Consider the following 27,891-nt stretch of genomic DNA (forward strand, 5'->3'; position numbering starts at 1 on the left):
GGTTCCGCCATCAGGCATCAATTCTTGAATTGGGTCCCGCACTTTAGGACTGGCTTTGCCCAGTTATGTAGCCTATAACGTTGATTAATACTTTTTTGCTCGACTGCCGCTGTATGTTATGAATCAGCAAAGAACAAGGTGACGCCACGTGATGGTTTCGATGGCAACTGCCACCAAGCTTTTTAAAATGACATGTCATCGATGGTTACAGTATCTTCAAGATTTACCGGCCGGCACTTAGCTTAAGTTAGTTTTGTGACTAGATTAGAAAAAACATGGCAACAGTAATTTTAATCAACTTTTTTAAAGAATGGCAGCAAAAGATAATACTGTACTGTATTTTAAACATGACTGTATTTTGAGAGTGTGAGCTTGGTACCAAAAATATGTCGTCACTCGCCACGTGACTATTTAGCTCACTTCGACTCTAATTTGTTGGCACTTGCAAAGGTTTCAAAATGTCGGCACGGTAGCATTCCCAGTCTTGGGTCTCTCCAGGCAAACAAAGCCGACCTCGATAAATCGATAAAACTCGTTATTAGATAACAAACACATATAATAAAACGAAAAGATTGTTAGCCAATATATTTAGGAAATAAAATGATTGATTAAGGTACGTACGCAGTATAAAACAAAATTTAAGCACAAACACCATTCTTAACAGATCGCCAAGTTTTAAAAGGTGTACAGTTTAGGCAGTTATTCAAATAGACCTGTTATTAAGCGATTAATTCCGACAATATTAACTCCTAAAGTATACCCCTATATACTGGATAACTGTGCGTTGTTCATACTACACTTCAATCCAATTTCACCTACGGGAGATCGGAAAATAGAATCGCCCATAGAGATTAGCGCATAAAGGGAAAGTCCACTTCTATTGTAGCAACGTGAACCACAGCAGCTGTCTTTGACGTCATAAATTTTATTACGTTGCAACACTAAATTACCATAAAGGTCGCAATTGTGTCCTTAGCTTATATCATCAATAATAGATTGAACAATCCTGTCGTGTGAACAACGCGAACATGACCTAAAATTCTGGTAACATCAGAAATCGAATACGCAAAAGTGAAACCACATTAAAATTACAGGAATTTGCCTAAAACAGCGATATACTGTGTCGATGGCGATGCGTTTTTATATTTAAAACAGAATAATCATCACTGGAATAAGTTCAAAACGGCCTAAAAACTTTCATCAAAGCAATGGGTTGCTGTATATTTTCGCTATACTGATATACTTAACCAATAAGGTCTTGGTCTTATTAAATCCGTCAATGGTTTCGTGGTGAACTTATTCCTTTGATGAAAATAATACGCTGACCCGTGTAGATGAGGACACACCGACGCTTGCTTGCACAATTATTCTACTAACACTGATAGCATATGAAAACAAATGTGACCAATATACTAAATGAAAAAGAAATCTCGTTAAGCATACCAACAGTAATTGCACCAACAAATAAAACGAAAGCGAAATTCATGGCGAACCTATAAAATAACTTAGGTCATGATATTGGTGCTCGTCAGTAATCAAGCAATAAAATTTTGGAAGGGCATATATTCATGATAAACACCTCCCGTCGGCCAATGAAATCTAATTAGCGCTGCTGATGAGATTCGCAAATTTTAAACTACCTCAAAATTAATAGGTTCTAAGCTCAACAAGGTAAATTTTAGCCAACACAAAAGCTCATTCCCGAGACATTCCGCATCACAATCTCAAAAACAACGCTCTATCTTGCCAAAAACAGAGGTGATTCTTCCGCAGATAACAAGCAGACAAAAATAAGAACGGATGACGGAAAAATATCAACATTATGACCATTGAAATAAAACCTCCTATAAGGAAGCAAATTCGAGTTTAGCAATGAAAGTAAGATAGGAAATTGGAATTTAAACTGTTTGCTGGAGAACGGAGCTCGATCCTGATTGAAACGGAGATCCGTTTTTAGGGACAGAGTGCTCCGAGACCTCACGCTGGCGAAGTTTCTCCTCCTGAATAAGTTTAACTTCGCGCTTTCGTTGTTTTGATCTAACATTCACAAACTAACGTAAGGAACTGTCACGGTTGTGGATAAACTACATTGAAGCATTGAAAACATTGTTCATTCAATTCAATCCAGTGCAATTCAACCAACGTACAACTTAACCCACGTCAATTTAACCCAAGGACCATCCAACCTAGTACAAATGCTGGTTGGGTTGCCGTGAGTTTAGTCGTCCGTTGGCTGAACCAACAAAAACGGCAAGGTCTCCTTAAAGGTGTGTTATAAATATCGTATCGCAATTCACAACACTAGTACCTTAACATTAAGCCACAGAAATACCAAAACTTACTGTATTTCATTTTTACCTGCTGAATTCAAGGCTTATAACGATCAAAATCATGAGCAGAACCACTCCGAAAGCGATGGGAGTGATGATGATATTCAGTGTATCGTCGTCCGGATCAAGCGCAAGTACGTTGTTTATATACGAGACCCTGAACGCAAAAGCGTGCCTTAACTCCGATGACGATTGCAGTTCGCTTGTTAGTTGCGCCCGATTCTGATCTACAATATCTATAACCAATAGAAGAAATTAAAGGCTAAATAGGGAAACCACTTTAAGAAGTGTTTACAAAGAAGGCAAGCGGAGACGGACAGACACCCGAATACCAAGCCTGCATTAAATTCAATATAACAATTACAGAAAATGCCTAGGAATATGATCAAATCACTTAGGCATTTAAACTCAACTATGACAAGAAATTAAACGTATGCTGTCTTTGATAGATTGGGTTTTTAGCAGCGCGCAAGATGCGAGCTTTACAGCTGGGAAGACAGTAAAAATGATAACGTTTGGTAAAAACAAGCTTGAACATCTCACACCTGCATCCAGTAGTTCCTAGCACTGGTATTTACGATTTGGTGTACTGCATTTCGTACGCGTTACACATTAGTGACGACTTTAAGATATTATTGTAGTCCAAACTCTTTTCTGAAACACACTATTTATCGTGAGCAGTTGAATTTGAAATACGTGGTTAAATTCAGGCCTGCTGCTTTTTTCAAATTTGTCAATTATGACAAAATAGGATAAACAAGAATGACGCTTTCGGCTTAATGGCTTTAACGATGCATCAAACAGTTGTTCAAAACACTACCTGCTGTGGTACCTGTGATAGCTGCTTAATTTTCTAATTTTTCAAAGGTCTTATACCTAATGCGATGCGTCTATAAAATATTGTATCTTAAACCTAATAGGTATGAATTGAACTAACAAAGGAAATTTACAAAGTTTTCAAATTATGGATGAATATGAACATATGACTTATTATAACGTTGTCAGATATATAATTCAAGAATGTAAACAATGCACGCTAAATACAGTTACCGTATCGTATCATAAGATTCATAAGAGGTCTGCTGGGACGCAGAGCCGGTCGCTACCTCAACATTTGTACCCCAACATTTTGGAGATTTGAGTTCAAAAATTTGTTTGTTTATCCCGTGACAACGATTAAAATCGATCTAGGGTTAAAGCTTTTTTGAGCAGATCATCAAAACATATTAATATTGGTCAATAATTTTAAACGTGGTTGATTTTCCTTTTACTAAAAGTCATTTCATTCCTTGGTGTTTAGGATGGTTCCGCCCAAACATACGATACCTGAAATACTTACAATAACCAACACTCACCTCCCGCAGTTTGCTTGGGAAGCACAAAACAACTGTTTCTGTCAAGTGAAGTGTTCTTAGGTAACATGACGTAAAACAGTAGAACAGAATCAGTGCTTTTTACTGTTTTTGGATATTTCGGTAGAATTTTCACGTCGCTTTCGGTAAAGTTGCTGAAATAATGAGAACACATTACGAAAATATCAATGTACGTAAAAAAATATCGTAATATGATAAACATAACAATATCCAGAATATTTCGAAGCAGTTACGCCTCAGCAATACAACCAAATGGAATCATTCTTTGAATGAATAAATTATGCAAGACATTCCTCAATCAATGCACAGCCATAGGCAATACCCACTCGAATGTTCCCATATTGCAATCGGACGTATTCTGCCCGCAATGCTCTGAGGAATACGTGGCCAAAACTTGTCGAAATTTCTCGACAACTGCGTGGTTCCAACCTTCTGACTTGGCGTATTGGAATTCCACGTTTAGTTGGTTTGCTCGCGAATCTACACAAGTATGCAATAAATTGATTTCTAATCAAATCTGTTTCTACAAGCTTGTCTTTGTTCGTAGTGACACAGGGGCATCTCTTTAACGACCGGACCTGATTGAAAGTCTCCAGTGATTCCATGAACAAGACAAAACAAGAACACCAGTTTCTTGTTCATGCTGCAATGCGGTACTTCAGTATTATGTCGTAGTAGCAGACTAATACGGTAAAACCTCTCCCTCAAAACTTTATACATTTAAACATAATATTGTCCTTAACATCTTTGTGACGAAATAATGTAAGCGTATGAATACAATGGGTAATAAATTTAACTCAAACTTCATATCAGTACGGTATCACTATCATTTGTAACAGCCTACGATTAATCTGTATACAGTAAGTCTTTAAGCTTATTACCGCCTTAAGTCCTAAAAAAGCCCTGTCGTTCGCTCTCTGTAAGGTTCTGCGTAGCGTTTTCCATACAATCAAACATGCCAATTAATTGGACGCCGACTGCCTGCAACCACTTAATACACATATAAGCCTTCCCCCACATAAACTTACTGAAGGCAATAATAAACAATCGCAGCGATTGCCTTTATTGTGTGACGATATCAGAAAGCTTTTGCTGTGAGCGAGCTTGTCCAAATTTGAGCGATAAGTATCGACTATTACTATCGATAGCTCATATTAGTGGCTTGTTAACGCAACAGCGCTCGAAGTGGGAAATAGGCCTACTCCTTTTGCGATTTCTTGAACAGGCTTTTACGGTTTTCAAGGAAAAACGTGACCTAGGTGTAAGTATAGTAGAAGTAGGCGGTAGGCCTGCCGCTTCGAAACAAGCTTGTCCAAACACCAAGTAGGCCTACTGTTGGCTGTCAACTATATTCTCTGGTCACACGATAATACATCCTATGATGTAGACCGCACGTTTTACGTCATACTACAATGTTAATCTGCAGTCTTTTGGTTTACTGTAATTACGATGTAATTGGTTTAAATACAAGACTTGAAAAGTCGAAAGAAAAAAATTTATAAATGCTCATAGAATAATCTTAAAACCAACTCAATCTTGCAAGCCCTCATGTTGTAAAACCGCAAAATTGGCATACAATGAGAATAAACTAAAATTCTATCAAACTAAGTAACTTTATGCGCCATACTACATTCTGAAAAGAAACCTCGTTAGGTTTTTCAACATTTCGGCGTTATATGTGACCTAATATCTCTCAAGTGGAATAATTTAGCCCTTTGAACACTCAAGTGCCTATTGACCATGTTTGTAGAATATCGGATTTTTAAGAGGTTTGTATTAAATAATTTTTACGTTACTCATGTTAGCCAATTACAAAAATATAAGCTTCATTTAAAAAATGTTGCAAAAATATAAAATATGATCTTAGTTTATATATTTTTGTAAGCTATTCAGAAGGTATGTCGATTCTTTGATCAAAAATAATGTCCTAATTGTGTAATTTTTTTCCTGAAAAATATGTGTCAAGGCGTCAAGGTTTTCATTATTAAACGTATGGATACTACATACCTTCTTTTTGACGAAACCAATAAGCAAAGCTCTTACCCTTCAATGTTTTTAAATTGTCATTTATATTTACGGTCACACATGAACAATTATTGCCATGCGACGTCATTTTGTAAACATAACTCTTTTCTATTTTAAACTCAAGTCAGACTAGGGATAGGCTGTAGTTAAACTTTAGCCAAGAAAAAACCATACTGGAAAGTTTGCTTTTGGTGCGCTGGGTAAATATGCCAATAAATGTAATGCCAAAATTTAATTACAATTATGTAAATATAATATAATATATAGGGCAAAACGACAATTTTGCAGCAGAAAATCGGCGCATAGGTCTATAGCCAATATTAACAAGCTAAGCCAAATTTCTGCACTTGAGAAATCCGGTGCATTATACAAGCTTTCCAGAAGAAAAAAAAACGGAAAAGAAGGCTTGAAACTTCCAAAAATGCAATTAAGGTTGTCAAATTTAGCTAACGTTGTAAGTTCATGCTATTCGTTTAACCTATTTACCTATAGCCTAGCCTATAAAGGTTAAGAGATCAGAACAGGAGTGTTGAATTTAAGCTAGGCTATAGACTACACTAATACTACTGCAGTAAAGCTAGCCTATTGTTTAAAATAGGCTAGTTATAACTTATATCTAGCTTAAGGCCTTTCAGTCGTAACTTACTGTAGACCAGCTTGGAAAGTTTGCTGATTTTGGATGAGAAATTCCTCGAGCAATCAAGATGAAACAATAGCCATAGGCACAATTAATTTTTATCCTCTGTACGCTTAGCAAATTTTATAATCTGGACTGTAGCAAGTATAGGTTGCACACTGACGTATCCTGGTATTTTTAGTGATATCATTTGACATTTATACTTTGATACTATTCTACCTATATTGCCTTAGTGGAAAGCGTGGCACCTGCACACACGAGATTTATCAACTTGCACACCAAACTTTTTTATCTTCACAACGAATTACAATAAACTGACAAAAAAGCTGGTTGTTTGATTGCCAATTTATAATAAATAAACAAATAATTAAGGCTTCAGTGCACCCCATCACGCCAAAACTTGCGTCTTTGCTTGTAGGATTTTTTGTTGATAACTGCTGTACTTTCCAGCTGGGCTTACTGTCGGGAGCAATATGATGTTTCATATATTGTTATAGTTTTTACAAGCACAAAAAGACACATCCTTACTAAACTGGGCAAACAGGGAAAGCGACAAAGTTCTTAGACCTAAAACAGTAAAACGTGAGGTACAACATGTTACTTTATTAGTTAGACCTAAGTAGAGTTGTCAAACAGTTAGTACGCCTCCAAACTTACTCACTATCTGTATATTGCACCAGTTAACGGTAGGGCGATGAAAAATGTTACCCATCCAACCATACACTTATAGTCTTACAGGTATGGCATGGAACATGACTACATCTAATAGACATTAAGATGGATTTGAGCTTTTTCCGGTATTTGATTTATCAGCTGCTTATATTACTCCCATTGGCACTCAGTCTATAGTTCATATTTTGGATAAAATTTATGCTTTTCACACCCACATGTATGGTTTGAAACACAGTGAATTCTTATCTGTGATAATAGTTTAGAATATTGGAGCACATTTAATTATCTAATAGCTACTATCTACACAGTTTCCAGAAAAAATTCACGTCTGCTGCTAACTTTGCAAATTTTCTAGGACCGGAAAGCACGTTTTAAACTTATTTCGTAACTTTGAAATTTTATAACAAAGCTTAGATTTTCTTTTTTTTTACTGATGTAAGCTGGCACAGGCCGTTAAATGAATGATCACGTCCACAGAGCAGCCAAGGATGGCCGCCTTGACATTTTAAAGCAGGTTTGTGTTTAAACAATTAATTTAGAGTGTTTAAACATATTTTGAGTTAGCCACACACACCTATAGCCTATGCAGATGTTGGTTATATTTCATGTCTTATATATACGTATATACTTTGAAACCAACAATTTGTAACAGTTTTTAATCCAAGCTCTTGATCTACTAAAGGCATTCAAAACCCAGTTGAATGAAAAAGATGATAGTGGCATGACTCCCACGCTATGGGCTGCTTATCATGGCAATTTGGAGGCTCTCACACTGTGTATTAAAAGAGGGTAAGTTATTACATAATATTTACTTTTTACTACATGTGATTGTTAATACTGATCCTACTATGTGCATTTCAAGGAAACCTACTTATGCCTGATGGTATGATATTTTAACTAATGACAATTTTAACAATACATAAATGGTAAAACAAAGTGGGAAGATTGATCTTTCCAGGAGATAGAACTAAGTTATTGATTTTTTGATGCTGTAGTCGAGTTGTTTTTAATGTATTACATTATTCATGTAGTTAATGTTGGCTTTGCTCAAGTATTTATCTGTTATAAATTAATAATGTCGATATGCCAAAAGGTATCGTATCTAGTTGACTTAAATATTAAAATATCGTCAATTTTTATATTTCAGTTAACTTTGCTATACTCAAAAATAGTATTTGCTTGACTTGACAGCTAGATTTAAAAATTAAACTTATACTCATACAAGGTTTGCGATGTGTAAGCTTTGATAAATATTAAATAGGTAGCAAAACATTTTAAAAGTGAAGACAATTTGTAACGCAGATCTATCATTAAACCTGGTCCACCTAAACTTGCTAAGTATGTAAAGTTGAATAAATACTACTTAACGTTGAAGGTGGTACGATATCTGGTTATTGTTTTTATGTTTATTCTGAGAGGTTAACATGGCTAAGCCAAAATCTATCTATAAATCATTGATAGTCAAATGAAGTCAGCAAAAAAGTAATGCCGAGTACATACTTGAAGTTTTGGGAATGTTATTAGTTATGTATTTCTTCGACTATTGTTCCTATATTGTTCTGTAATCTGCATGATGGTAAGTCTTACAAATGATGGGAAATGATGAAATTAGGTACTTAATTCAGCTTGTATTTTCTTAGCGGAGACCCAAACAAATGTGATCACACCGGGAACTCCAGCTTACACCTTGCAGCACAAAATGGACATCTCCAAGCAGTAGCGTTTCTCGTTAAATTTGGAGCTAATGTTTGGCAACTTGATAACGACTACAACACTGCCATGGCATCCGCCGGTATCCGCAACCAAACCGAAACTGTTAAATATCTTGACGAAGTAATGAACAAAGAGAAAAGTTCAAGGTCAAAGGTAAATTTTTTGTTTTCGTAATGGGTTGTTGGCTAGTCATGTGCGATTTATTTGTAAGAGCCAGATGGTGAGTTTTAGCTTTTTTTGTCATTTCGTGATAACTTCAAAATTTCAAGGGGAGAATCTGCTCAGCGGTAAATGATAATTTACTCACAGACTCGTATAGAAGCGATTGAAAAGAAGGAAAAAGAAAAAGCAAACAAGCGCAACAAGAAATTTGAAACATTACAAGCGAAACAGTTAAAGAAGATGTTAAAACAGCCAAACGGGTGTGCAGATGTTCAGTTCTTTTTATGTTCATTTAATACCATGCAATGTATTTTTAATGAGGTTGTGTTGTGTGTTCCAGTTTCGACAGTCACAGGTTATCAACTGTTCAAAATCCTACCGCTGAGAGACAACGTAGAATCACTTTCTCACATTTTGCAACTCTCGGTTCAAAGCCAGCAAAATCAGGTTTCATGTCAACGGTACGTGTTTCATTCTAATTGAAGTTGATTAATTTTGAAATAAAATTTGGAACTTTTTCTGGTTTCTATGTGTGAATAAAAAAAAAACAAGGTAAATTAAATAAAAAAGCAGAAAAATACAAATGTTAAGTATAAATGAAATAAAAGTTAAATAAACAAAAATACTGAAGACTTGTTTTTTGTTTTCTAAACAACTTTGCAATATTGCAAACTGAAACATAACTTTTTTTGCAGAAAAAATTTTCAGTGTTTGAGCAACCTACAAGAAAAGTATCTGAAGCTGTAATTGGAGTGCCATCTGAACAGGTATACATGAGCACTAAGCATTCATCGTAGTTCTGTGTAAATTAACAGCTGATGGATGTTGCCAAATGTATGAACGTTGTCTGCCACACATCCAAAACAGCGCGTTATTGAAGTCTTTAAGCTCAACCCGAGAAAAGGGTTTGTGTGTTTTGAACTCAATGCTGGCCCTTCACCAAATGAGCCTCAGTTACGAAAATTGCCATTTTTAATAGGGTATTTTAGTTTTGTATGCAGTCTTGCCCCAATATGGTAAATTTCACTGGAACCATTAAAACATGTAATTGTCATTAATTCCTTGCCCAAATACATTGCTACGATAGTGGAACATAACCAGGTCCAAACTCTGATTGCTTAATTCTGACTCAGCTGCTGCAACTTGTACACCACCAAGCCAACAATATACATTTTAAAAAGTTTTTGACAAATCTTCATGCTGCTCATTTTTATGCGCAGGATGTTAATGTCGTTTATAAACAAACTGAAGAAATGTCGGTCGTTAAAGAAACTGAATCCCCGGGACGGCGCTTGCCAGTGCAAGGACTCTTTCCTGAGGAAGATGAAGAAGATGAAGAGGAACGTGACCGGAGACCCAATTTCGGCTCGATGGCTTTAAGGTAATATCAAGAAAACTGTGTATTCCCTGTATGTCATGAGTTCTCAAGCAATGGATTGCGATCCAAAGTTTTTGTGCCGACTCATGTTTTAAACTTGTGATATTTTGTTGCAAAACCTCTGCAGATCTTGACCAGTGCCAAATTCATTCATTTTATTATTATATTGTACATGTTGTGCCCTTAATAGTCTTATTAAAATGCCCATGCAGAGAATTTTTTGATATCAAGTTAAATTTGATGAATTTAATTTCAACCCATTTATAATAATAAATTTAAACCATTTTTTTGAAAATTAGATCTGTCATTACGAGGTTATTTTAGTTTGATCTTACACTTGGTTCACAATTTGTTGTGGCTTTCGGCTGCTTAAATGTCAAGCCGCACATTGTCTGAGGCATCATCATGATTAAAGTGTACTGACAAATCTAGCCCGCACTTAAGACGAGGAATGAGAAATTGCAGAAAACCTTTTTCATTTTTGTGGCTGTTCAAATTCTGTTGCTAAATTGTTTGATGTAGTAACTTTATGGACTTACGGTATTTTATCCAGTAACTTAGCAAGCAACATTCGGAATGTAAAAGAAACGCCAGAGAGCAAACAAAATCGTTTTATACGTCAAAATTAAAGTGTTTTTGGAAAACTAAGTTCACAAATCACTTTTGTATGTTGCAGTAAATATTGTGAAACGTGGCACTGGTTAAAAATCAAAAAGTTTACCGCCATAGACCCTCTAATTAAGTATCAGTGCATTGGTCAACTTTTTTTTAATGCATTTCTTCTGCATATATCAAGCAAAATTTATAAAGTGTACAAAAATAATTTTAGTGTGTTTGGTCGTTATTTTTCAGACCCAACTTGAAGAGTGTAAGTGCCATGTACTCTGCGCTACGAATAGCTGATCGTCTTGCCGAGGATGATGAAAGTGAAAAATCAGACGAAGAGGAGTCGGTAAAACCTTCTGCCAAAAGACCAGGTACCACTTTGACTTCGTAATCAGGTGTTAATATGGAGTTTCCTCTGGACTTTTAGCTAATCAGTTACATTTTTTTTTTGTGAAAGTTTTCCTGATACAAGCTGAGTAGTTTGATTTTATTACTTTAAAGTTTAAACCCATGTAAATGTATAAGTTGTGTATGTTTTTTCTACAGCCAAATGTTTGTCGGTTAAATTTATTTCTTCTTTGCTGTGTGCTATATTAAGAATCTCCATGCATGTAAAAATTTTACAAAACTTGTCTTTGTGCATGAAGTAGATGCTGTGTTTTCGCCCTCTTAAATTTGGATTTAACCACGTGCTAAGTCTATTTACATTTGGTAAATAATTTATTTACAAGCGTTTCACAGGCTACCACAACCTCATAAATAACCGTATTATCTACGCTTGAATGTTGCCATATGTTATAATGCTTTGTACCCAGTACTTTTATAGCTTTTATATACTCAGGTACACTAAAACATCACAGTGTGATATAATATCCACACCAGCTAAGTTTTAAAGCGTAGTTCTTGGTCATAATATGCAACACATCTCGTATGCCTTGTTTTGCATTTTTTATGAAAAAATTTGATTCAATTGCGTGGTTGTGTGCTCTTTTCCAAGAACAAGCGGATGAATACATCAATTACTCAGACGAAGAGGTAAGTGAAGAGGAGGAAGAAGTTGATCCTCTTGTCGAATTACTTGGCTCGCTAAAGCTCAGCAATTACCGTCGCCTACTTGAAGTAAGTACATGACACTTCTAAGTAAGTAGATGATGCTTTTAAGCAAGTTTGTTTTTAATCGTGCATTATTTTGTGAACTTGCATAAAGCAGCATAATGAAATTTGTATTTTGTAATTGTTTTTTTTTCAAGATAAACTTGTTTGAATTTATTTTCCACCGACATGTGACCTACGCTAAATTGTTATGCTTCAAGCTAAATATTTCATTTAAACAATTTTTATTTTCTCCCAGTAGAAATATGTAATTTTGTATTCTTGCTGCATTGTTATCTATTGCTATGCAGGAGCACGAAATGGACATGGAGGCACTCTTCCTCTGCGGCGATGAAGATTTAAAAGAAATTGGACTTCCTCTCGGGCCCAGGAAGAAGATTTTAGAACAACTGAAAGCCATCAAAGAACAAAAAAAATCAGAAGTGACGTTATTCTGAATGCTCTGCAAAAGGCAACAATTTTGGCTGCAGACACCACGTCAAATGTCCGGCTTAATTTTGAATTAATGCTACCTGCGGCCACAGTTATGCATTCTTCTTGTGTTTTACACTATGTCCTCCTGTATATTTTACTTGTAATTCCATTTTCTTTATATCTTTAGAAGTTCCTTAACTCGTTCAACATTGTGATCTCACTGCAATCTAATGATCAATCTTCTTCTTTTAGCTAGTTATCTCGTATTTTGTAGTGTGGTATAAAATTAAATTCGTATTATCGTTATTGCTGCAAATCGCTGAAAGGTTTCTGATATGTGGAATTATTTATCGTTGCAAATCATTTTAATTTCCCGCTGCTGTTCATACTGTATCAAGTTTCTTTTTAATCACTGTTTTTAAGTAATCACTGTCAATTCTGTGCTGATTTTCAAGTTGTTATTGAGGTATGCCCGTGTTGTTACATCACGAAGGCTCTTTGGGTAATCTTCTGGACAAAATATGATATCTTATTAACTTTTTACAGCCATTTGTATACAAGCATGCTATACTTTTGCTGGGAGCCGCGCAAGTTCTTCTCCAAAGACCCATCCTGTTCATACCGAATAATGTTAATCACTTTACCATATGTTCTCACGTTAAATGATTTTTCTCGTTCAGAAATATCATTTTAACTGTGTCTGGGAAAATTTCTCTGCTTACTTTTTGAAAGGAGTCTTTTTTTTGTGTATAATTCTGCGTTATACTTTTCCAGTACACTCGTTAAGTATGTGTTAGGTACTGTGCATTGGAGTAAATTGTAACGCTTTTTGCTGCACCAAAGTAAGTTGCAATCAATTTATTTTTAGATCATTGTATTGTTTTAATGGTGATTTTGGTGAACAATTGCTCCTTTTGAATTACAATTGACTTAACGTTAAGGTGAAGGGTCGCAAGAGGGCAACGGCTCAATGACATTCCAACTTAGAGACACTCTCGAATCATGTTTTTCATCAACATAATCGTGTGTTTTTCCGAGGTTGTTCAACGGAACGAAATCGGCTGGTGCTGAGCTCACTGTTTGCATACAATCCCATTGTGCTTCCGCTATCTGTCTAACTAGCTCGGGAACATCAGCTTTGTTGGATTGTTTCCGCTTATTGTGTCACGATGGTCGTGTTATGATATCATTCCTGCGAGTGACAAAGGTGGAATTAGCGTAGGAGGGGCCAGCTAGCGTACGTAATACAGTACATGAAAGTTTATGGACTGCCAGGATTGTGCAACGCTGCGAGATTGAAGTCTTAATTCAAGACGTAAGGCTTGGATGCTGTAAGACCGAGAATGCAGAAACGTATCAGCACTAGTCAGCGTAAGTTTGCGGCCATGCTACAGTTCATAATATACTAAACAAGCGTCTTCTATTTCAGGTATACCTTACTCCAATTCCGGGTTTTCTTTCATTTTTAGACTGTTTGTAACTGCTTGAGATAATTCACTTTGACAATTTTTGTTTGGTCGGACTGATCACGTGACCTCCAGCATAATTGCTTCTTGGAGAGGCAGATAGTTTTTGGACCACGATTTTCGTTTCAAGGCGTTAAGTCGGTCAGTGCAATTAGCACTTAGCTGCTAACCAAAGCATCCAATTGAAAATAAGAAGCAAAGGTTTCATATAGAGTAGCGCCCGACAACGATATCATCATACCGCTAAATGTCACTCTAAGAATCAGGCAACTAGACACGCAGTGAAGACAGTCATGTCAAGATTTGCCGGTAATACTTTGTATAAATTGTATGTTAAAATGATTTCCTCAGGCCCTCTGGCTTACTTAACTTACTAAAACTTGACAATTTAGGATTGGCGTGATGTTTCGGTTGTGTTAACGCTTCAGAGAGGAAGAAATAGACCTGCTTGTGTATCGACGTCTATCGTTGTTAAGTTTTGTTCTCACAGGATCGTCTTCTTCAACAACGGAGGCCAACCTTGAGTACGCGGCTACCTTAGTACTGGATGTGTTTCGAAGATACGACACGGATGGCGATGGTACACTTCATAAGAGGGAATTACGTAATTTGCTACGTCAGTGCGGTGCGAGGCTCACCACAAAACAGTGTGACGACATCATAGAACAACTTGACAGCGATGGCGACGGTAGGGAATTATCAACCAAATTTCGAGAACTTTTTTCTGCTTTCATTGGTTCATTGTTTTCTGGCAATGGCGCCCGTGCTAGGAATGACTAACTTCCGAAACTAGCTCAGTTAGTTTGACTGATACCATGTTTCTATGCGGACGTCATAGCCTTACACTTTGTCACATCGTGCGAATGACTGTAAACAAAAGAAAAAGTTTCGTGCATGCTTTATGTAGAAATGCTTATTTTTTTCTGTTTAACAGTAGATCTAAATATACAAAAACTTACAGTTAAAGAAATTAACCTCCCACTTATCGCAAACGTACTGAAATTTTGTTTAAAAACTTAAAACTTAGGCGTTATGAACTTTGCGGAGTTTATGGCTTTTCTGGGACGTCTTTATCAGCTTCAGTTCTTCGGGAATGACCCTGGAAAATTTTGGAATACGTCACAAGATCAACCACCACAACCTCCTCCTCGACCAAGCCACACGCGAAGATCAGAGCACGAACATCGTACGAATCGGCCAACGCCGGGAGCTCCGGCTCCGGGTGCGCCTCCGCGTCCGCCCAAAAATTCTTCCTGGAGTCAGGCAGAAATGTGCGAAGATTCGCCCCCGCTGTTTAAAGCCCCACAACCACCTTCCAAAACGAGACCACACGGCTTTGGTCGGCCTAAATACTGAGAAAACCTCGGTCACTCGTTTGGAACATGGAGCTCAGGAAAAAGTTTGTAGGTTACCGGTTTATAGGTACCGGCTACCGTAGCAACTTTTGGAATTCAAACGAGTAGCAATTCAAGTGGCTTGGATGCGAAAAGAGTAATGATTTTTTCAAATGTTGATTGTAACAAACTCAACAAGGGAATGAAGATTTAAAAGCCTATGATTAATATATTATTTGTTGTCTGTTTTTTTTTTGTTTTCTGTATACTTTTCAATTAAATATTGTACTGTTTGTCGTCGTTGTTGAAAGCTGCATCGTCATGAAATTTGCAACAGACGCGTATTAAAACCTCTTTGTTTTGGGTCTAGCATTTTTATTTGGTTTTTAAGCCTTTGTGCCCAAACGTATTCTACTGTTTACAAATGTATTAAAGCATTTAGCCAAACCCAATTTATTCAGCGATACGTCTGTGCTGTGTGGATACTACAACATCATAAATCCCCAATTTATTGATATTGGCCAGAGGGAGCGGTCTATAGCTACAGTAATTAGACATAACATTTCAAAAGCGAATATTTTTGATAGAAACTATTATAGCTTTAGTTTATTAAAAATAATCAAAACTATGGCCTGCAGGTTGGATCCACAAACTAGTGAATGAATTTTGCATTTGATTTAACAAGCCAAACGCGAAAGCTTTACAAGTGAGATCGGTAAAATCAAACAGCCACTTAAGAAAAACCTCTGTATACAAGGAATGGCTTTATATGGAAAAAAGCCAATTAAGGATACAAATAATATCATAGCCTATAATAACTCTCTATATATAAGTCAACATTTGGTGAGCTTTGCGGACAAATTTGCGGAAAAGGTTTTCTCTCATTTCCCAATTAGATGTTGATGTTGATAATGATGTTGAGATGTTGATGGTGATTTAAGATGTTTAAACATTAATTCAGCGAAAGGCCTGCGCAGTAAAATCACTGTACAATGTATCAGGCTAGGATCACGCCAGACTCAGTCGGTATCAGTTTATTTGATTCATCCCGCTTGTAACTGTTCTGCAGAATCTCTTTGAAGTTCTATGCACTAGAATATGTCAAAGTATTCGCCGTTTGCTGAAAATGTTTACTAAACTAAACCACCTGCTGGACTAACGCGTACAAAAATCAGCGAGTCAGCAAAAAGCACAAACAAATCAGGATCTTTTCTTAAGGAATCTAAAGGCCGGATGGATGGATGGATGGATGCCGGCCGGATGGACTACAGCTAAAGAAACCAACGGCGCAATTATAACAAATAAAAGCCAAGTTTTGTCGAGTTATCAGCAGTCATCATGCTGGCCGGCATTTTGCATGCGAAGAAGTTATAAAGCGCGAAGGCATTCTTGGTTCTGACATTGCAATAGGTGCATGTATGACTAAGCTTATAAAAGCAGCTTAAAACCTCACATACGTGGACCTCATTAATACTCCTAAAACATAAAGCTGAAATGCACATATATATATCGAATTATATTAACACTATGTGCAGACGTGTTCAATCAAGTAGGCCTACCTGTAAATCGTAAAAAGTCTCCAATACATGCATGGTCAATTATTAAAGCTATGTATATGTAAACGATAAATGATAAGCCATGGGCGTGGGAAGAACAGACATAAAATTATCGTGACACAATTAAGTAGTACAAAAAAAACAAAACAAAGAAGTTGTCAAAGACGGACTTATCGATGCCATAATAACTTTTCATGGCCGCTAACGGCCGCTGACTGAGGCTACTGGGGCTTTGGAGGCTTTTGAGGCTTGTGGGGTTTTACCGCTGTCGCTGGTACTTGACATTCTTGTTCCTTGCTTGCGCGTGGAGCAGGCTTCGGCTCTCGAAGATGCGACGGTTTTTGTTTCGATTTCCAAAAATTTCCGGGATCACTTCCAAAGAATTGCAGCTGATAAAGTCGACCCAAAAATGCCATAAACTCGGAAAAATTCATTTCACCTAAAGCAGACATAAAATATAGTGAATCTATTGTTTATTGCATCTATAGTTCATATATGTGCAGGCAAAATATACAGTGTGAAGAAATACGAAGCGAAATCTATTCAAGATATAAATGAAAATAAATCGGTTTATAAGCTAAGGATCGATATCAACATCGCAAAGAAATGCTCATTAACAAATTAAATTATTATTTGAAAAATATGAATGATAGATTACCGTCTCCGTCGTAGTCAATATCACCAATTATGTCTTCGCATTGACTCGAAGTGACCTTCGAACCGCACTGACGTAACAGGTTACGTAATTCTCTATATTGCAGAGTGCCCCCTTCATCGACATCATGTTTGTTAAATACTTGAAGAATCGTGGTCGCAGCATCCATTAGACTTGCCTCGGTCGACGAATTATGTGTGCCTTAAGAACGTTGCATTATTCAGTAGAGTGAAATAAAAATAGCAAACCCGATAGGCTTAGACTTAAACTTATAAGTTAATGTACAACAAAACTTGCATATTCATCTTATCACACGACATTGCATACTGTGTGACCTTATAAGAGACGCAACGGTTTTGCAGATCGCTTGGCAGTTTTAGCCTATACATGCTATTATCACGTTTTCGTTAGCAAGTTATTCCCACTGTAGCTATTCGTTCAGTGTTTCCATGCTTTAAAAGTAGCTTTCATTTTACATTTATAGTGGAAACAAATGGAAACAAAATCAAATAATAATTTAAAAGTATATGCAGTACTTACAATAATTACAATAAATTGTAAGTACATAACTAGTTAAAATGTTTATACCTGAATTAGGTTGCAAGGCCATGGCAAACGAGCAGTGAGTTTATCAGAGGTTGGTCAGTTTCTTTATAACACAAGTAAAGGGCAGATTCTCCAAAAAGTCTTCGTCGGTTTTATAGATTTAATGATCACTAAATTTTTTGTATACGTCTTAGCTGTATAGCTCCTACAAGTTTTATATCTTATTCGACGAAAAGTTACGACGAAATGCTTTGACTTATCCTGCCAACAGGCATTTGTCTAAAATTCTGCTTACTTCCTATGTATCTGAAGAATAGACCTAAACATTTATATCAAATAACTTTACAATATTTTACCAACTTGATAATATGCTAAGCGTAGCATATCCCGCAAGAAGTTTATTGTGGGCACCTACTTCATATCACGCCTCAGCACATCTTCTATTTTCCGTGATTTCACGAAGGAGCTGAATAAATTTTAACTCATGCATCTAAAAAGTTGCACCCCAGGAAGTTATCGTCATTAGGTTAGCGTGTAACTAGCCTTAAAGAACGCCATGGTTTGTAATTGATGGCTTTTTCTTCGGACCTGATGTCATCCCGTTATTTGTCACCTGCACGTTACATAACCATAACTGACAGACTGACCATAACGTTACTCTTTACCATAACTGACAGTCCTTTTGCCGCACAGACATCACTACACGCCATGCGTTGACTCAAACGACTTTTTGAGAAAGTTTTTGTCATTCGATTTAATTATAAACAAGTTATGTTCTAAATACGTTGCCCTATAACTAATGCGCGATGGTTGCGTGTTTCCTGTTGTCAGCATTATCGATCAATTTTTAAGGAAAGCCATGCTGTTGGTCATACATTAAAACGCTAATAGAATCTTGCCATAAATTTTGATCTGCCCGTATTTGTACATGTTTTATCTTGAATGTTCTAAAAAGTTTTGACCTATTTGTGATAGTTTCGAGCGTTTTACACTTGACAAACAAATGGGAAAAATCATCCCCAAAATAGAAGTCTTCGAAATGTACTGATATAGACTACTTGCTTGTAAAACTTTGTCTTACCATTATCTACCGCCACCGATAAAAAGTTTCAAGATTTTAGAACGCAGAAACAAGATCAAATGACGTCAAAAAATTTTGAAGTCACAAATGTTTATGAAATTGCCCGCCTGCGAAAACTAAATATCTTACGCGGCAGACACAAGAATTAGTCGAAAACGGTTTATGTTTTTTTTTAATCGAATGTTTAAAATTCAGTTATTTCGAAACTTTGGGCACAAGATATATCACATTGTTGTTTTAAATACGTCCAAGACTCCAAGTTTTTTATTGTCATGACGCTACAAATCCGGCCAATCAAAAGACACAACGATTGGTGTAATCAGTAAAATTTCTATGCAAACTTCGGTGCATCTAATATTCGGAGCGGCCTCTAATTCTGAGTAGGAATAATACAGTACACGACCAAAACACAAGTAAATGCAACGCAAATGTGTATTCCTAAGCTCTCGTTCTCATTCTTTCATTTTATGTATAATTATGTTGTGATATTAGTCACTGCGCGGCAACATTGAGATGATCGTGATTGACAACACGTGCCACTCGGCTTACCAAGTGAGAAATATAAATCTTTAAGGAAGGGAATTTGGCCGAGGGAGAAATTGAGAAAACAGGAAAGGATAGTGGGTTTATTGCTTCTGCGGTCATATCATATTACTCATAAATATCATTTAACAGCACTTCTTCAAACTGCGAATACAGTCTCAAATATGGGCAAAATGTGTATATTCCCTTTGTATAAAAAAAAATTTAGTAATTTTTTCGTTGCATTTATGGGGGGGGGGGGGGGGGGGTTCATTTGTGTAAATTTTAATCCCGAGTGAACCTCACCTTCCCTTGTTACATCACAATATATTCAATATTTCATGTTACTGTAAATTTAAGTTGGGGAGGATTTGAAAACATTTGAAATTAGAAACATAGAAAAGCAAAAAGAAAACGTTACAAACCACTGATTTAGACGTAATAATCATAATGAAGCCACTGGCGTCTCTTTGCAAAGGTGTTATCTACCGCCAAGCATACTAATCATAAACCATAAACTTGAATCTTGACAACGTTTTGCATAACAAATAATTTAGCATAACTATTGCATAAAAACGTACAATACCACAGGTCTCCATGGCAAAAAGATTTGTGTAAGTATCATGATAAAAGTTTTCCATAACGATATTCAAATCCGGAATGCTTTCGCTTTTTAGCACCGCAAAAGCGAAGCGATATAACAGATTTCCATATCATTCTTCTCATTAAAATAACAAAAAGAACGATACAGACTACAACGAAAAGCGTCGCTAATACATCGCGCACAAGGGAATTCTCTTCAGCATTTCTGACTGGTTTCACATATTTCTCACCGGTGTTGAGGGGTCTGAAAATATCGACGTCTTCAATGTTATTATGGATATCGTTACCAACCAAGTCCAGTTCGCTTTCCTTCCAAGCCTCCTGATCTTCGTGTGCGGGATCCTAAACAAACAAGGTGACGCGCAATAAGCTTTCTTGTGTATAAGTTTGGACAACATTGTCCTTCGGCCATTTACGCAATTTGTAAAATTTAGATGTTGCGTCATGTGTGTTTATTTTCCCGTACTTGTCACTAATCAGACTTTGACCAGTTGGTAAACTGACACAAACACATTGCAATGATTACGCAAACATTTCGGCAGCATTCCGGCTTGCGCAAATGATTTCTGTACAGCCATCGACAACATATATAATTTAATTAACAGTCTCACCTGATCGCTCAATTTGCTTCTATCTGGGATTATTTCGACAACAGATGAAACCTTCATTTTTTCAGGCTCATTTGTGGTTGATGATACGTCAACATCATTATTTTGTGTATCGCTATGTTCTAATTTAGCGTCCAATATGGTGTTTTTCACTTCATCGTTCGTTGTTATGTTGTCAGCAGTTACATCATCAGCAACAGTTTCTTCAAGTTTAACGTTGTCACTGCCAACGCTAATGTCGGTTTTGTGCGTTTCCAAAGACGGTTTGTTTTCGTTTGATAAATTGGGCAACTTGTCTTCGTACTGATCCGCTACAGGCCTTACATCTTGTGTTATGTCATAGTTTGCCATATTTTTTTCAATTACGTCATCAATTTCTTGGTTTGACGTATTTGCTTGCAAGATCTTATCAACGTTTGGCGTAGGAAATTCTGAAGCATCGTGATCTTGCTGCTTCAAAGCAATTAAACTTGAAGTGTTCTGCTCATTTCTTTCAATAGCAGCTCCCACTGACAATTGGATTAACCACAAGTTAACACAAATAAATATCAACTTCATGTTATTCAGCTAACTGTTCCAGGACAACAGCACCAGAATTGTACAGACTACAGATAAACGATATCTAAAATTACATGCTCTTCAGACCTGTCTAGTCTGCTTGATATTGCAATAAATTGTGAACCCGTTTCTGTTAATATTAATATACCGTTATAGTAGGCTATTGAAGAAGCCACGCAAAACAAAAAACCTGTAGCCTAGCGCGGGTATTCAAACGCCAACTCTAAACTAATGCACAATCCATTCAACGTTGCATTGTTACAATAATGTTATGGTTTCTCATGGTTACCACAGCAGCAAAACAACCTTTAGCTCAGTACAGTGCTGCGTGAATCAACCCATGCCTGCCAGCTTATTGCTTCAATTGTTTAATCATGTCAACCAAATATGCCAGTTTCCGCACATTCAAATCTCGCCTCGCGTTTGGGGGCAATGTTTAAATAATATCTTTATTGCCTGTGCTTGATAAGTACGCTGTGTCCACATAATATTAACCTTTCTACAAACTTGCGAAACAGTAACTCACGATTGCTGACTAACGATTTTGTATTACTTCATTTCATGAACTTCAGGCTTAAAATGCTGAAATGGCTTGGTTACCTAATACTAACTTAATTTTTACGGAAGCGCGAAACCTGTAAAAATCAAACTAAGATTATGCGAGTTACATGTTATGGCAGAAAATATGGATAAAACCATGGCCGCTGAAATTCAACCGTAAACCAAACAATCACGTATAGCATATATATACCTTCTATTTATAAGGGCAACACACTGTCTGATCGCAACTAGGCAACATACTCATGTGGCTTAGCTATAGCCGCAACAACTTTTCAAACAGCAGTTTACTGAAACCGAAATTTCCTGTTGATGTCAAGCGAACAATGTTTAATGTCGCTTTTCTCTTCCACGCCCCAAAACAGGCCTGTGCAATGTTCTCAAGAGCTTTGATGAAAAGTGTTTCAAATCAAATCTGACCCAATCGACTATTTTCAGCAACGGAATGCTTGACTTATATAGTCATTTCAAACCAGGCTCGATTGAAAACGATGATATTTTAAACACGTCATACCAATGATACTAACCTTCTATTGTGAGTAGAACAGCTGATGTCAGATTTACTACATCGCTTGACAAAGCAGTAGCTGCTTGAGGGCAAAGTTTGCATGACATATTTTCTTGCAAGTTTAATAACAGTAGAACTAAAAGTTTAATGCGCCCCTATAGTGACGTCTGTCGAGCACATAATTAATACGTAATCTTCACTGGCTTAAGTGCTTGTAACATTTTTTTATGTGGTTATGAATTTAACTAAACTTTCTTTCAGCGAACACCAGAACAGTCATTATTTTAGTATTGGTGTAAAATCAGACAAGTCAAAAGGTAATGCGTGCAGCTGCTAGTCATGCATTGGCCTATAAAGTATGGTATCGAAATCTTTGTGATCGAACAGCGGAAAAACTTTGCATAGCTTGCTTGTCTGCGTCCATTGTCTGATAAATTATTTTGTAGTCTTGTCCAATTTAATGTTAAATGTCTTAAATAGCCTACATAAAGGTACTCCAACGATCGCCCAGCCGAGCTTCGAACCAGAGTCGACCCAATACACTGCCGAGCCGGTACATACGCCAAGTTTCAAAAGTAGGCAACCTTATCCACTAAAACAATGTTTTAAACTGTCCCTAAGAAATACTATTTGTTATTCTATACTAGCGAAAATTGCCAGAGAAATGTGCTGGCAATCCTTAACTTAACCTGACTAAATTCGAAAACGGCAATAGAAACGCATACAAATAAGCTGGCTAGCAAAAATAACGAAGCTTGGTGAAAGCTAATCGGTTAGATCACCAGACTTGCAATCATATACATAAAAAACTAAAAAGCGGATTTGTCGAAAAACACAGAGACAAGCTCGTTAATCGGGATTTGAAAGGTGACGAATCCACACTAAGTCAAGATGTACAAAAAGACTTTTCGCAATCCGAGGATAAAGATTATTGTAACATAACCAAGGCCAAGTCAATGGCCAGTTTACCAAGTCCTCATTAGAAAGACAGATTCTAATACCACACATTATGATAAGACAGGCTTCTTTTCTCCACCTAGAAAAAAGTGTTCCTAAAACCTCCTAAAGAAAATGTTCCGACCGTCGATTGAAAGTAATCCGTAGTTGTTGCAGTTGGTTGCTTCAGTTTAAAAGTAATGTTATTTCTAGCGGTGGTTGTTGTTGGGTCAGATTCAAAATATTCTTTGCAATCTCTGGTACTCAAGTTACAAGCTATTGTACGGTCTGATACTGTAAAATATTCACTGAATCTTACCCCAGTTTAGTGTACTGTAGGTAGGAAAAAAGCAACTTTTGCCAGACAAAATAGAAGGTGTTGGTGATTCTTTAGTACACTTTATGGTTATAAAACTAAAATTTATTTAAGTTTGTAGAGATGAACATCCACTATGTCATCACCATCAACGTTTACGTCATCTTTGGGAAGAAAAACCTCGCTTTCAACCCAGCTATCCATCAGTGACGTCATCTATAAAAAAAGCATTCATTTATTGCATTGGTCAGCGTGAGTGATTGTGTTGTGTTGGCTAGCTTGTCTTGGAAATGTAACTAAAGTTATAATCAAGCATGCAACATTACCCCCAATGGTTCAAATGATTCTTCCAAACTCGGTATTGTTAAAAGAAGTTTGTTTGGTCCTCTCACAGTTGAGATTATAAACTTCCAGAGTTCCAAAACACGACAAGTGTCGGCAAAAAATTCAAAAACATTGTTCATCACAACAACATCAGCTAGGCAAAAGAGCAACGTTTGATGGATAAGACAAAAACAAAAGAATGCAATGAATATATGTATGAAACAAAAGCAGGAACAATTACAAGAATGGTCTTTGATTTATGCTGTTATACCTGACATTAGAACATTACTACAGTTGTTAACATCATCGTTAATAACAGATACTCTTTCCTTCATCTCGTACTTCTCGATAATTCCCTTCTGTATTTCACACAGGTCTCGATTTATTTCAATTCCTATTATTCTTGGACATGAAGTGTACAGATGCGCCTGGAATAAAAACAGATAAACCCTGCTGGCAACGAAGAACTCAACAATACTCCAGTGTACTGAGTTTTATCAATATTCTTGTATCTGTATCATCATGCATTATATTGATAACAACTTTAATGCAAGAAAAGGCATAACTCACACCATACAGAATGGAGCCTAGGCGTGAGCCAATATCAACAACAGTTTTATTTGATAAATCTGGAAGGGCTTTTTTGAATATAAACTTCAGTGTTGACGGCGATGCTGAGTGGGATACAAACGCTGGCAAAATACAGAACATTCAAGTTAACATTTGGCTCCTTCATGTTTCAACAACAGTGTGTATGATGTTACATATTGCATTGCAAAAACAATAGTTAGTGGTCATGATTTATAATGGGAGCTATGTGTCTATGTATGTCGTCTTTGTCTTATGCAATGACATAACATGTCTACAGTTGATAGTACCAGTTTGTCACGTATTCACTCAATCTTCACTATAGATCTATTACATTACAAGTAAGTTAAAACAATGAACGATATATTACTTAACGGTTTTGTGTCTCGTGAGCCACAGGCAGTGCAATAGTTTCGACTAAACTTTCCTTGTTCCACCATATCATCCAAGTAATCATCGGTAAACAAAAAGTTATCGACATGTATAGTGAAATCTTTGGTGCAATCTGCATTCTGTGTACAAAATACAGCCATTCGGTAAGAAAAATGCCGTTTTATCAACAAAAATGGTGAGTAAGTAACAAAATATAAGCCATGGGACAGAACACTGACAAACTTGTAGCACCAAGCAACAATGACTCCATTAAATCCTAAAAATGTACCAGTAATGATGAAATATTGGCTTGTTAGTTGGCAATAATGGCAGTTCTTTTTCACTTACTCTGCCAGTAGTAGGTATATAAGTACTTTCACTTGGTAGAACTGCTTCAAAAGGAACAACCCCTCGTATATCCTCAGCAATGCTTTCTAAGACAATGTCAGAAGATTCCTTGAAACTGAACTCGTCTGATTCTGTTATCCAATTTATGAAATCGCACAAATCTTCAGATTTAATTCCTGAAGTGAATTCAATAAATTTTTGTTTCGCAATTTCAAGATCCATTGCTCGTGTTTAGAAACAAATTTCTGCAAAAACCTTACAAAATGGCAAAATCAAACAAGAATAACATTCACTGTCATATATAAAATTCATAAATAATTGACTAATAGCAAAAGATTACAGTAAGCCTGATCATAAGGAAGAAACCTTAGAAGTATAACTCAGGGGAACATATGAAAGAACTGTAGCTTGTAGTGAAGCTTTTTTACTGAATTTTGTCAGCATAATCAATTGCAGAAAGTGCGTCTGACCTATGCAACATGAAATGGGCTTGCACCTGTGCCATGCTAAGCGATTTTGAATTGCTAATGGCAGTTTGAGCAAAGCATTCTGCATTATCATCACTCTCACTGGGGTAGAAATGTTTAAATGCTCTGACCAACTGTTCCTTATTAGCATGCGTTATGTGTTCTTTAACATCTACACGCCCTGGGCGCAGTAAAGCAGCGTCCAATCTATCTATGTAGTTTGTAGTCATGAAAACAATCCTTCCATCAGAAGAAACAACGCCGTCCAGAGCATTTAACAAGCCGCTAAATGTAACTGTACTCATTCCTTGATATTTTGAATCCTTTTGCATGACAGTATTACGATCGATGAAGGCAGCGTCAATGTCTTCCAACAGAATAATGCTCTGTGGAGGAGCGGTCACTAAAAAATGATGCAGGCGATCGTCTGACAGAGTCCAGTCTCCAATATTAAGTATACAAATGCTGTATTCAAGCTCACCAGCCAAAGCAGTTATGAAGCTGGTTTTACCGCACCCCGGCGGGCCGTACAGTAAGTAGCCACGTCTGTGAGGTATCCCTCTGTCAATGTACCACTGTTGGGAGTTCAAAAATTGCTGCACGTCATCCAGTATGCCTTCTGCTTGTCCAGCGTTTAAAACAACGGACTGCAGTGGTCGACGCCGCTGGACATCACCGAACTGTCTCCATTCTGACCCAGCAGGTTTAAAGATTAACGTCATGCCTTGTTGCATTTGAAGAGCCTTATGACGAGCTTCGTTTAAAATTTGCTCAAACAATTCCTTGTTTCGACCCAGTGTTGTAAGAGTGACCGTTTCATAAGGAACATGTCGATTCACATCCATCATCTGTTTTTCTCGAACACGCTCCACTTTGATTGGTAACCTGTTAAACCATATATAGTGGGAGCCAGGGCTAGGTGAAAAATTAAATCCCGTTGTTATTTTTCCACTGTGAAGTTGGTGAAAAGCAGTTTTTACACTCAAGTGACAACTCATGTCCGGCCTTCGAGCTATCCATTCCAACACCCAACTATAGCTATGATCAGACGCAGGTATTTCAAGAGTGGTGATCAAGTAACGACGCATTAAATGAGTGGCAAAAACTGTTCCTTTCTTCAGACCAGTAGCTGCGGCTCCCAAAGCAAAAAGTCCAAATCCAGCTCCAAAGTACGGATTATCACCCAGGCTAAGCAAAGCCTCAGGTATTGGCATTTTTTATCCAATCGAAACTTGTGTAAACTACGTGAAGTTGTCCTTTCAAATGTTCAACTTTTAACTTACACTATTTCAAACTTACCACCTGGTCATCGAAATGCAATGTCACTTTTTTATGTCGGTAATGACTAATGAGGCTGCAGACTTATTGCTAATGTGCAAGCAATTAACACGAAAAATTCAAGGAAAGACTGATTTATGATAAAACAAACATATATAAATTAACTTAAGTTTTTGAGTGTCAGTTGAAGAATAAAAACCTCAAGCACACACATATATATATATATACCAAACCTAAGATATTCAGCAAAATTCGATATATGTCAATTGACAGCAAGGGTCATTTAAATTTCTTTTGCACAAAAGCGGCTGATGTGCTGAAAAAACATTAGTGTGCGATGGCAGCGTGAAGATGGTTGAAGTTATTGGTGAAGTTTAATGATAAGCATTTATACTATGCTGAAAACTGGTGTCGCTTGAAGTTGCAATGTAAATGCAGTTTTCAAAAATACTAACTATCAAATAACTGGTGGGAGAAAATTGAATTTTGCTAATTTCCTGATTCAGATCAGTGATCATTATAGACTTATATTTGTCAAACTTTTCACGCCAAAAAAATGGCAAACAAAACAAAAATATCCATTATGACCTCACAATACATCAGACTGGAAGGTACAGCAGTTTTTAACGAGAAATCGTGAGCGCAAAGACGCAGCTTCTGATGCGCAGGGAAGCCTCAATTATAAATCGAAGTGACAATTTCACCGGAGTCCATTCGACAAAGTTGCAGAATCACAATGCGGTAACCGGCAGATTTTCGCTAATGGGTTTATCAATCTCGTTTTATACCGTGAGAAGAAGGCATTGCGGTGGCAAAATGGTTAACGTTGGGGCTTGTATGCTAG

The 27,891-nt window shown here is 36.8% G+C and overlaps 7 protein-coding genes across 8 annotated transcripts; 2 read left to right on the forward strand and 5 right to left on the reverse strand.

The window, feature by feature from the left end:
• Positions 1 to 665: 665 nt before the first annotated feature.
• Positions 666 to 4,455, reverse strand: LOC143462337 (uncharacterized). Its single transcript, XM_076960465.1, has 5 exons — positions 4,282 to 4,455; positions 4,030 to 4,183; positions 3,686 to 3,837; positions 2,359 to 2,566; positions 666 to 2,037 (listed from the first exon to the last, which is right to left on the reverse strand). The coding sequence occupies exons 1-5, from the start codon at positions 4,421 to 4,423 to the stop codon at positions 1,899 to 1,901; spliced, it is 795 nt and encodes a 264-aa protein (XP_076816580.1). The 5' UTR covers positions 4,424 to 4,455; the 3' UTR covers positions 666 to 1,898.
• A 1,861-nt stretch (positions 4,456 to 6,316) lies between these two features.
• On the forward strand, positions 6,317 to 13,363 carry LOC143462757 (ankyrin repeat and SAM domain-containing protein 4B-like). The gene is made up of 10 exons (XM_076961017.1): positions 6,317 to 7,551; positions 7,720 to 7,826; positions 8,678 to 8,903; positions 9,060 to 9,172; positions 9,253 to 9,373; positions 9,608 to 9,679; positions 10,133 to 10,293; positions 11,143 to 11,267; positions 11,894 to 12,015; positions 12,300 to 13,363. Exons 1-10 carry the CDS (start codon positions 7,495 to 7,497, stop codon positions 12,444 to 12,446), a joined length of 1,251 nt encoding a protein of 416 aa, XP_076817132.1. The 5' UTR covers positions 6,317 to 7,494; the 3' UTR covers positions 12,447 to 13,363.
• Positions 13,364 to 13,700: 337 nt separating this feature from the next.
• On the forward strand, positions 13,701 to 15,592 carry LOC143462758 (uncharacterized). Its single transcript, XM_076961018.1, has 3 exons — positions 13,701 to 14,198; positions 14,380 to 14,577; positions 14,917 to 15,592. Exons 1-3 carry the CDS (start codon positions 14,183 to 14,185, stop codon positions 15,243 to 15,245), a joined length of 543 nt encoding a protein of 180 aa, XP_076817133.1. The 5' UTR covers positions 13,701 to 14,182; the 3' UTR covers positions 15,246 to 15,592.
• Positions 15,593 to 16,621: 1,029 nt separating this feature from the next.
• On the reverse strand, positions 16,622 to 18,639 carry LOC143462621 (calmodulin-like). Its single transcript, XM_076960847.1, has 3 exons — positions 18,023 to 18,639; positions 17,438 to 17,635; positions 16,622 to 17,218 (listed from the first exon to the last, which is right to left on the reverse strand). The coding sequence occupies exons 1-3, from the start codon at positions 18,042 to 18,044 to the stop codon at positions 17,001 to 17,003; spliced, it is 438 nt and encodes a 145-aa protein (XP_076816962.1). The 5' UTR covers positions 18,045 to 18,639; the 3' UTR covers positions 16,622 to 17,000.
• A 576-nt stretch (positions 18,640 to 19,215) lies between these two features.
• LOC143462454 (uncharacterized) lies at positions 19,216 to 21,487 on the reverse strand. The gene is made up of 2 exons (XM_076960636.1): positions 20,798 to 21,487; positions 19,216 to 20,528 (listed from the first exon to the last, which is right to left on the reverse strand). Exons 1-2 carry the CDS (start codon positions 21,350 to 21,352, stop codon positions 20,205 to 20,207), a joined length of 879 nt encoding a protein of 292 aa, XP_076816751.1. The 5' UTR covers positions 21,353 to 21,487; the 3' UTR covers positions 19,216 to 20,204.
• Positions 21,488 to 22,689: 1,202 nt separating this feature from the next.
• On the reverse strand, positions 22,690 to 25,684 carry LOC143462456 (uncharacterized). The gene is made up of 6 exons (XM_076960639.1): positions 25,303 to 25,684; positions 24,953 to 25,094; positions 24,565 to 24,686; positions 24,266 to 24,422; positions 23,997 to 24,148; positions 22,690 to 23,886 (listed from the first exon to the last, which is right to left on the reverse strand). Exons 1-6 carry the CDS (start codon positions 25,522 to 25,524, stop codon positions 23,776 to 23,778), a joined length of 906 nt encoding a protein of 301 aa, XP_076816754.1. The 5' UTR covers positions 25,525 to 25,684; the 3' UTR covers positions 22,690 to 23,775.
• LOC143462455 (mitochondrial chaperone BCS1-like) lies at positions 25,558 to 27,108 on the reverse strand. Of its 2 annotated transcripts, XM_076960638.1 has the most exons (2): positions 26,251 to 27,108; positions 25,558 to 26,172 (listed from the first exon to the last, which is right to left on the reverse strand). In XM_076960638.1, exons 1-2 carry the CDS (start codon positions 26,981 to 26,983, stop codon positions 25,727 to 25,729), a joined length of 1,179 nt encoding a protein of 392 aa, XP_076816753.1. In that variant the 5' UTR covers positions 26,984 to 27,108; the 3' UTR covers positions 25,558 to 25,726. The 2 variants fall into 2 exon arrangements, with proteins under 2 accessions (XP_076816753.1, XP_076816752.1); XM_076960637.1 differs by having other exon boundaries at positions 25,558 to 27,108.
• Positions 27,109 to 27,891: the final 783 nt, after the last annotated feature.

This window comes from Clavelina lepadiformis, chromosome 6, assembly GCF_947623445.1.
Source record: "Clavelina lepadiformis chromosome 6, kaClaLepa1.1, whole genome shotgun sequence".
NCBI lineage: Eukaryota > Metazoa > Chordata > Ascidiacea > Aplousobranchia > Clavelinidae > Clavelina > Clavelina lepadiformis.